The 12,570-nt window shown below is 38.7% G+C and overlaps 1 protein-coding gene across 1 annotated transcript in view; it reads right to left on the bottom strand.

The window, feature by feature from the left end:
• Positions 1–943: 943 nt before the first annotated feature.
• The window catches only part of LOC116721754 (phospholipid phosphatase-related protein type 4-like), a 32,700-nt gene continuing 21,073 nt past the window's right edge, over positions 944–12,570 (bottom strand). Inside the window, exon 11 of the mRNA XM_032565679.1 lies at positions 944–12,397. Coding sequence (XP_032421570.1) covers positions 11,487–12,397 — 911 coding nt within the window. The 3' untranslated portion in view covers positions 944–11,486. The remainder of the gene's footprint in view (positions 12,398–12,570) is intronic.

Below are 12,570 nucleotides of genomic sequence, written 5' to 3'. Positions count from 1 at the left end.
CAGTTCCCTTAGTTCACCCTGGACATTCACATTTTATTACATTTCTTTAAGAAATAGAAAACCTTTACTTTGCAAACTGAAAGCAAAAACATTACCACAAAAATATTCAGTGCATATACATTTGAGAAACTGCTAAGGAAACATTTATTTATTTATTAACTTTCAATTTAAAAAAATTCTGACTGTTGTCATAAAGTGTCATTTGGTAAATCATGACACTTTTAATGCAAGGTTGACATTATTCAAAATGCCTTTGTTATGACAACTTGACATTAACCAAGAAATCATGATCTGACATAAATTTGTTATAAAAGTATTAGTGATTCAACTTTAAAATTATGCAGCTTTATGTTATTAAAGCTAAAGTTTAATCAGTAAAGACATTTTGAATAATGTCAACTTTGCATTAAAGTGTTATGATTTACCAAATGACACTTTATGACAACAGTCATAAATATTCATGAAGACTTCCTCATGTTCATGACAGGTGTTATGTCATGTTTATGACGGTGTCATGACAGTCTTATTCACAACCCATCAAATAAAGTGTTAACAGAATTTGTTACCATTTTGGTAACAGTTACTCGTAGAGGATGCAGATCCCTGACCCAGACCGTTCCACTGCAGCTCTGGCAGTCTGTTAGGGGAGGTAAATCTCTGCCCAGTGAAGATTTGTAGCTCTAACAGGTTTAAATCCTCCCCTTACTTCTGACCAGCTTCACTGTTCCTACTGAATCTTCCCTGCTGCACGATTTTCTCAACACAAAGTGTCAGAAATATTAGAGGGTGTTACTCCTTTTTTGAAATTTCTCGCTCCTTCTAGCAATGGATTGTCAGCAACTAGAATGGATTTCTGCTTAGTGTCTTTCTGTAGAAACAAAATACAGTTTCTGTTCCAATAAATGCAGATCAGAGAAATATAACAAACATTTTACTGACAGGGTCATTTTGATATCAAACCTTTATTTTGTTACAGAAACACCACTGCAAAACATAAATTTTGATATTTGTCAGTATCGGTACACTGAACTGATCAGTGACGGTAGAGTAACAGTTAATTCTCTTCATCACATCAACAGTTAGTCTGAATTGTACTGCATGTAGAAACCTTTCTGTTTCCTCTAAGCAATGCAGTGCTTGTCTTCATGTGACACTTTGAATGTGGAAGCCACCTTATAGTGTCAGCTCAAGAGCAACCCTCACCCGTTTCCCTTGTTTAACTTTGATCCCAGTTTCAATGTCTGAGCTGGTCGTCCTGTAAAAACACTGTTTTACTCTGCATGTTGGCAAATAACAGCAAAGATGATGTGAAAACACGAAACAGGCTGAGAAAAATCCCAGTTTGACACAATCTCTTCATCTGAGAGGGCTTTACTTCTCAGTGATGAAGCACACCTCACTCACTAAAGGCTGGGGGAAAGAAATGCTTATGTTCTAATTCCAAGAATGGAAAAGAAATAAAAAAACATCTTGATCTACAGTGATTAATCACTGTAAATATCATATTAAAAAAAATTTTTTTAAAAAATTCCATCTCTGAAGGCTTTATGCTTCTCTATATAAAGACAATCTGAAATGCTTATTGTTTCGAGTCAAAAGCATAAGGCGGAAAATACATGACCAGTATATAATACACTGCCCTCAGAAACATAGACATACTTCTCAAAATCTGAATATTGTGAAAAAGTTGAATATTTCTTGTCAGATCAGACACTTTACACATAGAGAGTGGAATAGTTCAAGACCTTATGTCTTGCAGTTTTGCTGCTTACAGTTTACAGATAATGAAAACCAAAAATGCAGCGTCTCAGAAAATTACATTAGATTAATGAAACAGGATTTTTTATACACAAATATGAGGCTGCTGAAAGGCCGGTTCATTTCTCTGCACTCAGTTCTTGGTTGTGGCTCCTTTAGCATGAATTACTACATCAACACAGCGCAGCATGGAGGAGATCAGCCTGTGGTTCTGCTCAGATGTAATAAAGTCCAGGTAGCTTTGATAGTTGGGTCTGGGACCTCATCTTTCTCTTAACAACATCCCACAGATTGTCTGTGGGGTTAAAGGTCAGGCCAGTCCTCCCTGTTTCTGTTACCACACTTCTTCCTTCCACTCAATTTTCTATGAATATGCTTGGATGCAACAACCGGCTTCTTCAGCATTGACTTGCTGTGTCTTCCCCTCCTTGTGGACGCTGACTGTGACTACACACAGTCAGCAGATTGTGTGTAGCCAACTGACCCAGAGTGAGAGAGCACTCAGGAAACCTTCAGCTGTTTGCAGGTTAATTCACTTATTATGGTGTCAGTTTCACCATGAGGTTCTAATATTTTCCTTTTTGTAATATTCACATTTTCCGAGACATTGAATTTTAGGTGTTCAATATCTGTGAGCCATAATCATCAAAATTACAACAATATTTCCCTCCATGTGATTAATCTATTGATGTGAGTTTCACTTTCTGAAATGAATGACAAAAATAAACTTTGAACTCTTTTATTAGCGGAAGATGGGTGCCTGTACTGAGCCAGGTTCTGGTTCTGGTTCTGCTGCAGGATTCTTCCTGTTAAACGGGACTTTTTCCTTTCCATGTCACTACATGCATGCTCAGTATGAGGGATTGCTGCAAGTCAATAACTTGATGCTCTGCTGGTTTTACTTAGAAACTTTTTAAGCTACATTGAATAATTAGTTGAGCATACTGTACTGTTTGATAACTAGAATCAATTGGAATTAAACTGAAATGATTGCTTTGAGACATTTGTTGTGAATTTTGGTGCTATATAAATAAACTGAACTGAATTGAACTTCTTCATGATCTTCATGTTTAATGTACTTGTAGCTACAGAGTCAGCACACTTATACTGAAACTTATACGAGTTAGGAACAGATTCCAAATGTCTGTTCTTTCCAACATACCTGATGATGTCAGAATCAGCAGGTTGGCTAACACTTTGGAACAATGAGCAAATCTACATGGAACCAGGAGAACCAGGAGAACCAGTCTGAGCTCATGAACACTTTACAGGGATAAGTAAAAAGATATAAATATTTATTTTTTTAGCAATAGAAACAGCAAAGCTCACATTAATAAGCATATTTTAAAGAAAAAAACAAGCTAAAACCACACTAAACCTTCAAAAACATTTTACAGCAGCAACATTTTAGAAATGCAAATCTGGACCATGTGTGAGACATTCTTGGACATTTGTCTTTAACAGTCTAGAGGCAGTGTCTTGATAAAGGGAACACTGCAGCAGCTCTGTGAGAAAAACCTCTTATTTAGTCCATAAAACATCAAGAGTGTGAAGCCCTCAGGAAAAGCCCTCGCTGCTGTTTATGGGTCGTACAGTTTGGTAGCTCAGCAACCTATTATTTAATACACAAAAAATATAAGAGTCTTCTAGTTTGTAGCATTTCATATGATTTCTTTCCTTTGCTTCAGAATGTGGAACTTGGACCTGGGATCATGTTCAAGGTTCAAATCTGAAACCCAGTGAAATTTTGCTACATGTGCCTAAAGTAGAACAGATAGCAATGGAACTCTCTTTATTTTATGCATCCAAGCGCAATAAAAACATTTTCACTAGTAGACGCAATTCAGTAGCATCAAATGTACTGAGACATACTGTTAAGGCCAAGACCCACCGAATCCGATTTGGCATCCGATCCAATGTAAAAACCTCACAGATGAAATATGCAGCAACTAGAAACTCCAGTCTTTGAGGTCCGTGTCCTGCCACCTTTAGATGTGTCCCTTGTCCTACACACTGAAATTACTGTAAATGGCTAAACTGCATGCAGTCAGCTTCCACAGAGCTCTGCTGATGAACTAATGTTGGTGTGAGACATCTAAAAGTTGCAGGAGACCGACCCTTCAGGGCTGGAGTTTGAGATCACAGCTAAAACTGGAGAAACTTTGGCCTGTCCCAGTCTTCATCTGAATGGGATCCAACCAGACATCGGTGCTGGCTGGAACTTTAAACATGAATTGTTGAAATGCAATACATTATATACTTCAAAGTTAAATTGTAGGAAATTTTAAGGGTTAAGTTTGCTTTTCTTACGCTCATACTGTACCAATATGCCTCCTTCAGCCAGGACAGCCACTGTCCCATATGGCTGCATATAAAATCCAGTCAAGGTTGCAGCATTTTAATATTGTGTATCACATTTACAACCCCTACATATGAACATGTCTCTTTAGCCTTTTAACATAAAACAGAGAGAAAATTAATTCTGTTGACTTGAATTGCTAATGGTAATTAGCAACAAAGCAATTTGTTTTCTGATTTGGCATGATGTCATTTCCACATCCAAGCACCAGTTTCTCAGACAAACCCACTGTAAGTGTTTCAGCATTTCAACGTGTCTGGAAACAAAGTGGTGTTAGATGGACCTGATGCTCTCAGACGGTTACAGCAATTCCTTCACAGCTCACTACAGGCCTGACCGGAGAGCCAGTCCCCACCCTGTCAGTACACTATATACTGTAGTTGCTATGGCAAATATTCACATTTAGCCAGAGTAAATAAAAGCTATACACTAAGAGAAATATCTACATAATGTTTAATACTACAAGCCATAAAAAGAAAAAACACAAAGTATTAGAAATACGTAGTATTTAAATCATTTTCTCTGAACCATTCACTTTCAGTGTCATTAACTTTGGACCAATAGGTAGTATTAAGTATGTTTCAGAATGTTTGTGCGGAACCGTCCAGGACACTAAAGGTTCCTACAGAAAAGCTCTCACCATGGTTTGAATGAGTGAAACATGAAATCAACATATGAACTGTAAACACTTGATAAAGCTACTTACACATTTGATATTAATAACGCAGCTCCATAGCAACGACATAGAAAGCAGTTCAGACTCAAGGATGGACCACAGACATGTAATCAGCTCTTTAGAATGCTTCTCATGTCATAAAGTTGGAAATTGATCAACATTTTAAACGGCAAACTCAATCCATTTTAAAGTCAAGGACAGCTCAGTGAATTTCCGGTGAATAAGTGAGATTTGTTGGAATGTTTTGGGGTCGACTCATTTCTTGCGTGGATCTAAGTTGTGCTTCCAGATCGCTCAGACTTGTGCCAGTACAGCCTGACTTTAAATGTTATATTCCAGAAAAAGAAAAGGTACATAAGGTCAATAACATTTCACAACATCGAAAAAATGGACATAAGTTTCCATTGACAAATGACTTTAGGCTTTGAAATCAAATTTCTTTACATTTACATTGAACAGTAGTTGTTAAGCAAGGAGATTTTCAACAACATCCTGCTGAAAATATAAATAATTACAACTACAGGTACAACCTGAAACTGAAGCAAATATCAAATATGATCAAATATTCTGAGGGATTCATGTGTCGGGTAATAAGTGTCAACACCAGACTAGATCACATCATGGGATGATTAGAAATCACATTTACTAACATTTATCAAAATATTCTTTCCTTTCTGCAGAACTATACAGAGGGATAAACATATGCATAGGGTACACTGTCCCCCAATATTGTTGGAAGTTATGGACCACATCTATCTGCAAATAGCTCAAATTAACTTCAGAGTCCCTCTAAAAAAGCTTTGAACTGTGTGGGATGTGCACACATAAACTCAGTTTTATTTTCATTCTCAGAACTATGCAAGTTAAACAAAATGACACTGGATGTGATGTCGATTCCTAGCTTATGATGATTGAGAAACATTGTATTTGTGGTAGGTAATGTAAGAAAGTTCTGCCCTCCAATTGTGACTGATAAAGCAGTTATTCTCTTATTTATAAAGATTTGCAAAATCAACAAAAAGGTACTCTTGGTTTGCTCTTTTTTGCAGTGGTTTTAACGGCACAGTTTGGAGACAGCACCAGAAGTAGTTTTTGCCCATTATCACATATAATATTAATGTAAAAATAAGTAAACGCAACTGTGAAAGAGTAAACTTCAAAATGTTAGAATTACGTTTGGAAAAATTGCACTTTTTGAGAAATATTTCAAACTAGCAAACTGGAGTCGTTCATCCTTGCCAGGATTGTATGTTGCTAACATTCATTATAGATCCTAAATACAACTTTATTCAGTCTGAACCTTCTAGACAGAGTGCTGGTCTTTTAGGGCACTCCAACAATCTATGTATTATCTCTAGCAGAATTATTTTAACTAAATAAGCATAAAAAAAATATTAATATTTTTAAACTTATTAAAATACATCTTGATTTGTAAACAAACTTGAACACTTTTAAGTTCTATATATTTTAGGATATAGTCACAATGACTTCCTTTTGACATTCTGTATAATAACTTCCTTTTTCTATATTAGTGTTCAAGCATTTGAAAATGAATACTGGTTCTGTGAGAGCTCCTCAGGGAGCGTTGTTAAGACCTGCATCACACTGGATGAAGACGCTCCACATGAACTATCAGAACTGATGGATTCCAGTGAATTAGCTAAATTTTCCCCATGACGATGATGTGCTGCTAGTACTTTTCAAAGAAGTTTTTTCTGCTGTTTTCTACTTCCCAGATGCTCTACACACTTTAAAGATGATTTATGTATTCTTGGAACATTCCTATGCTCGGGTCAATGACCTGACGTGACTCTCTGACTGTGCTTTACAATAGAAGATCCTGCTACCACCACATGAACAAAACCATGAGGGTCAAATTTTAGCTGTGTTTCAAACTGTCAACTAGCAGGCTCTTTTGGCTCAGGGTGGCTCTTTTGGCTCAGGGTGGCTCTTTTGGCTCAGGGTGGTTCTGGTGGCTCAGGGTGGTTCTGGTGGCTCAGGGTGGTTCTGGTGGCTCAGGGTGGTTCTGATGGCTCAGGGTGGTTCTGATGGCTCAGGGTGGTTCTGATGGCTCAGGGTGGTTCTGATGGCTCTGGGTGGTTCTGGTGTCAGGGAGGAGCATGCACCATGACCAGAGGCTGTGGTCCTTGATGCAGTTGTCCCCGCTTCCATTCCTTATCTCAGACCTTTTGCTGGTTGTCTTCCCCTTCTGTCTCCTCCCTAGTTCCAGTATTAATCAATAAAATTCACTAGAGCCTAAAAATATTTAAAACATTAAAATAAAACAATAAAAAAAGACTTCTCAACCACCACCCACCTCCACAAGCTCTTAAGAGGACTACAACATGTTTCCATCCCACTTCATTACTCTCCTGCCATGTTTCCTTCCATTAGAACCTGGACCATGCGCTGCCTCTGGCTCCACCCGGACCATGAATCGCTGCCCCCCAGCTTCTCCATCCTCCCAGTCAGATAATGATAGACTGCCATCACACTTCTTTTTCCTCCTTTCCTACATTCCGTTTTCAGAGTTTAGGGGCTCTAACTCCATTTATCACATGATGATCAAGCTTTTCATCCTTCCACTGACCCTGATTCAGGACAATAGAACCAATTTCCTATAAAATCCTTTGTATAATCTAACAACTGCAAAACATCAAACCAGGTCAAAGGTTAGCACAACAATGTGCTTTTTTGTTGAGTGATCAGGATATTTGGAGCCCATCCTTCACTGACTAGACTCAACCTGTGTAGCTGCTAAAACACATTCAGTCACACTTCTAAAATAATGCCCACTTTGTAATAAAAGTTGAAATATTTTTTCCTTTTACTATTTTGGATGAAGTTAAAAATACATCAACACATACTGACAGCGTATTATCATCATATAAGCTTCATCATGACAGCTAAAATTTCATAATAAGCAAACATCTGAGCAGAAGCCTATAAAAATCATAATATACAAAGCAGCAGTTATACATATCTATTGTATTCTGTCTATTTTCTGACAAAGCCAACACCTGATACTTACATACTGTATAAAACATTAAAGTCATTTCTAAAGGCTTCTTTAGAGAAATTTTATCTTGCCTCATGTTCAAAGTTTCTATACATGATTACCATGCCTTTAAAGAATTTGTCTAACCATAACATTTGATGAGGCTGTGCTTTTAAAGGCTATTGATTTAAAGGTTAACTCACAACTTCTGAGTTGCGTCTCAAACAAACTGTTTAATGTGTGTTTTTATGGGAAAATCCAAAGAAATCAGCCAACTGAAAATCTGGTTCATCCATGGCTGGAAGGTGCCAGGTTCATTTATTTAAACTATCATTGATGAGGATGAACAGCAGTCAGGAAGGACCTGGTGTGAAATGTGTGCATCAACCCCACAACAAAAGTAGGAGATCTGGTGAAGATGCTGGTGATGGCTGATGATATTTCGGTTTGCAGATGCATTCTGGGATAAACGCTTTAGGTTCTGGCGACATGTTCAGGTCTGATAAACTAGAGTTGAAGTATTTGACCATAATGACCATTGTAACATCTGAAGTAAAAAGGCGGAAGCTTGTAAGCCAACTTTGAGGTATGGGAATGGCAGTGTCATGCTGTGTGATTGTTATTCTGCAGGTGCACTGATCAAAATAGCTGACATGATGAACAAAGACTGCTGTGGGGAAATATTGAAGCAACATCTCAAAAGATCAACCAGGAAGTTAAAACTTGGGTAGATATGGGTCTTCCAAACAGACAGTGACCCAAAGAGACAAATGAGTTCCAAAATATTACTGGGCGGAACCATAAAGCTGTGTGTGAGCAAGGCAGCCTACAAACGTGACTCAGTTCCAGTCTGTCAGAGAGAATGGACTGTAAAGGCAAACCAGTCTGAGACTGAGAAAAGTTACCAGAAACTTTTGACCCACATCAAAAAACTTAACAGAGAATTCTACTCAATACTGAGGAAATGTATCAAAGCCTTTCAATGTAAAATATGTTTAAAAAAATCAAAACTAATGTATCTCACTAACTGACCAAGAACCGTTTTATCTGAATAAATGTCAGACTGTGAGAAAAGGAGATTGTTTTTATACATAAATAGCTCTTTCAACTGTGCTTATATATCAAACAAGCAAAACATGACAGCATTTCTGTTTCCAAGGAAGTTTCAATAAAACGATGAACACACTGAGAGCAGCTGACTGTACATGTCTTCTTTGATGACACTTTGGCAGGAAGTAAAACAGGAATGTGAAAACAGATCATGTCTGTCGACAAGCTGGCTTACCGGCAAAAAGAAAAAAAAATCACTGAAGGATTTATACCTGCTGAATTTATCCTACCATTAAAATGAAAAGGCTGTACTGATGTGATCACTGCTGGAGCTGCACTGTTGCCTGGCAGCAAGAAGCTTTTGGGTTCAAATTCCTACCTGGGTATTTTCTGCATGGAGTTCACATTAGGGCTGCACAATATTAGAAAATGTTGTGATAGGATCATATCAGTAAATACTGCAATAATATCACGTGAGATCTGTGACTACAGGAAAGAAGGGAGGAAGGAACAAAGAAAGAAGAAGCTGGTTCTACATCTGATTGATGTAGAACCAGCTACATAATGTCTCACTGTTGAATGATGGCAACATAAAGCTTGAAGCGTTCTTCATAAACCATAATGTTCTGCAGCAGACTGTTGTTCTGGTCTGTTCATCGTCTCTCGTGTTTTCGTTAAAAAGTTGTGTACTAACAGAGTTTCACATTTTGGTTCCACTTGTTCTTCAGGTTTAAAACAGGACTAGGTAGGTTTGGTACAAGTGAGTACAAGGGCTGCACAATATTATAAAATCTACTGATGGCAATCATTTTAATTTTGGTAAATATTGTGATGATAATATCAGGTGCCTGTTTTCTTCTTTCCTCTCTTTTGAATCTGTGGTTACTCTGTGATCTCTTTGCCTGGTTTGACCTTTTGCTGTCCAGACTTTGTCCTACTGGCAAAATATTGCATTAACATGAAAAATACAACTTGTAAAATATATTACCCAACAATTATTGCTGTCCAAACATTTTTTTGTGATATGAATATTGAGCACACTGATATTTTGATGATAATACATTTGTGATATATTATGCAGCCCTAGTGAGTAGAGAATCAACAGAGCCATACTGAACATTTTTGACATAAATATATGTACAACTACCTAGCAATTATTAATATCAATTGTAATGATATTGATATAGCAAAAAAGGTTTAGGTGTGTAAAATTCACTAAAAACAACTAAAAAGTTGACTTATACATTAAAGATAAACTGTCTTATTCATTTTGGTGCTATAAACACATTAACATCTAAAGCTTGTTATGGATACAAAATTATAGACAGGTAAAGAAATTGCTACCGTTTAATTATCATTTTGAACAGGGATTCTGATGTGTTATGGATTGTTAGTTTTAAAATCATATTGAAATTTATATAATTATAAATAAATAAAATTACATTTCCCATAATACTATATCCCCTAAACCAGTGGTCCGGTACCGATCCGTGGACCAATTGGTACCGGGTCGCGGAAGAAATAATTAAATAATTCCGTCTCTGCGCGCAACCCCCCCCAGCCCCCGGTCCGCAGTGCAGTCTTGCGCGCAACCCCCCTCCCCCACGCCCGTCCGTAGCAAATATGCTAAGTGTTGTTGCGTGCCCCGCCCCCTCGGTCCGCAGCGAATTTTCGAAGTCTTGACCGGTCCGCAGTACTAAAAAGGTTGGGGACCACTGTCCTAAACTATATGTAGATTTTTATAATAAATGAATCTTTCTGAATCGTAATGTGTAATTTGTATCTCTACGTCTTGGGTTTAGTCTTTGGCCTCGTTGTTGTTTCGGTGGATTTAGATCATTCACACTCCACATGTCAAAGCACCAACAACACTAAGATCAGCAGCAAATCATACTGCACAAAATTAAAATGTTGCATCTAAAAGAATAAAGACAGCATGTTTTACTGTATATTTAACACAATATGTAACTTATTGATCTCTGCCACCACAAACACAATACCACAGTCACCTATAAGATACTGTTACTGCTCTGACTGCACTCAGGACTGCGGCCCACTCACACTGAAGATTGGGGGGTCGATTCATTTCAGGCTGCAGATTCACACACAAAAACATCACAGGGTGGCCATAGAATGTAGATCAATTGCTCACTCTGTAATGTTCACAAGTTGATGGTTTGTTTAGTAAAAGTATAAAAGCTGATAAATTTGTAAATGATTGTTTGTGAATCCAATCAGCGTCAAACTCACAGGTGTAAAAGGAGGACAGCGGATGGAGATCTGGGTTCCCTCGTACACTAGCATCACTCAGTTTGTTCAGCCCATTGTGTATGTGCCTATGAAGTCACTGTTTGGCAAAAGTTATCCAGTCTCTCCAACAGGCGTTGATTTAAATATAAAGTTAAATAATAATAACACAATGAAAAATGGGCTCAAACTCTTACACATAGAGCCCAGGCTATAAAATTCACAACTGATGGAGTTGGTTGGAACTGGTTGAATACTCACTGCTGTGGGAGAGGGAAACATTCCCAGTCTTGATCCCGGACAGTGGATAGATATGATTCCACACTCTTACAAGTTTTGGTCCCACCAGCAGTCTCAAACTGGTCACATTGTTTTAAACACAGGTACAGATGGATGACTCATTCTTTATAGGCCAGCCCCAGAGTAGGAGGTGGAGTGTGAGTCAGGAGGGGGCGGGGCAGAGTAGGGGGAGGAGTTGGGCTTGGACGACCGAACACGACCTGCATCTGCCTGTTGGGGAAATTAGGCTGGATTGGATTTTCTTGAAAATTTCGAAGGTTTTCATGGAAACGGTTGCTGCTCTCATTGTCAAGGCGGTTGCTGTCATCACTGGGGCGGTGGTTGTTATGGAGATCCGGGGTGGGCCCTCGGTCTTGGACATGAACAACATTGGTGCTGCCCTTTCTTCGAAGAGTGGACTCCCGGCTGGACGAGGCCACTGACTGGCTGTCTGAACCTCCGTCACTGCTAGCAGCTGTCGTCTCCACTGGGGTCACCCTGATAGTGGTGACTGCTTGGGGATGAGGGTGGAAGGGAGGAGCAAAGGTGACAGTGGAAGGAAAAGACATGTTGGAGTTGTTGGAGCTGGGGTTATAATTTGGATGAACATTGTTAAAGTTTGGATTATTGGGATTGTTGGGGTTAAAATTGTGATGCTGGTAATTGTTAGGATTATTTTGGTGTAAGGGGTGCAAAGGATGCATCACACGTGGATGATTGGCGTATGCACCTCCTCCCCCTACCCCTCCACCTCCTACATCCCCCCCACCTTCACTCTCTGATTCAGTCCCTGTCACGCTCCTCCTTCCATCCACTGAACCTCCATCTCTCAGAGAATCGCAGCTGTCTGTGTGTCTGTTTAGGTCATTTAGGGCGAACGTTGACTGTCGAAGGGATGCTCTTTGTTCTGGCGGTTTCCATCGCCATGATCCACTGCCATCTGTGCTTGGAGGTTTCACCACAGGCTTTTGTCTGGATTCAGGATGAGCTTCTACACGAACTATGCTGCCACTTCTTTCCAAACCACCTCCTACAAAACAGACCAAGGAAACAACTATCTATTGTACATCATACAACAACAGTTGGTGGCATGGCATAGAACTGTCTGAAGTCCATTTTTGGGATTTGTCTTTTCACATCTATGTGCTTCTAAAGACTTCTGAAACAGAAAATATCTTGACATGATTACGCCAAGATTCATAC

Source organism: Xiphophorus hellerii, chromosome 6 (genome assembly GCF_003331165.1).
Source record: "Xiphophorus hellerii strain 12219 chromosome 6, Xiphophorus_hellerii-4.1, whole genome shotgun sequence".
Classification (NCBI taxonomy): Eukaryota; Metazoa; Chordata; class Actinopteri; order Cyprinodontiformes; family Poeciliidae; genus Xiphophorus; species Xiphophorus hellerii.
Note: the sequence above shows the minus strand (reverse complement) of the source record. Positions and strands in the feature narration are given on the sequence as shown.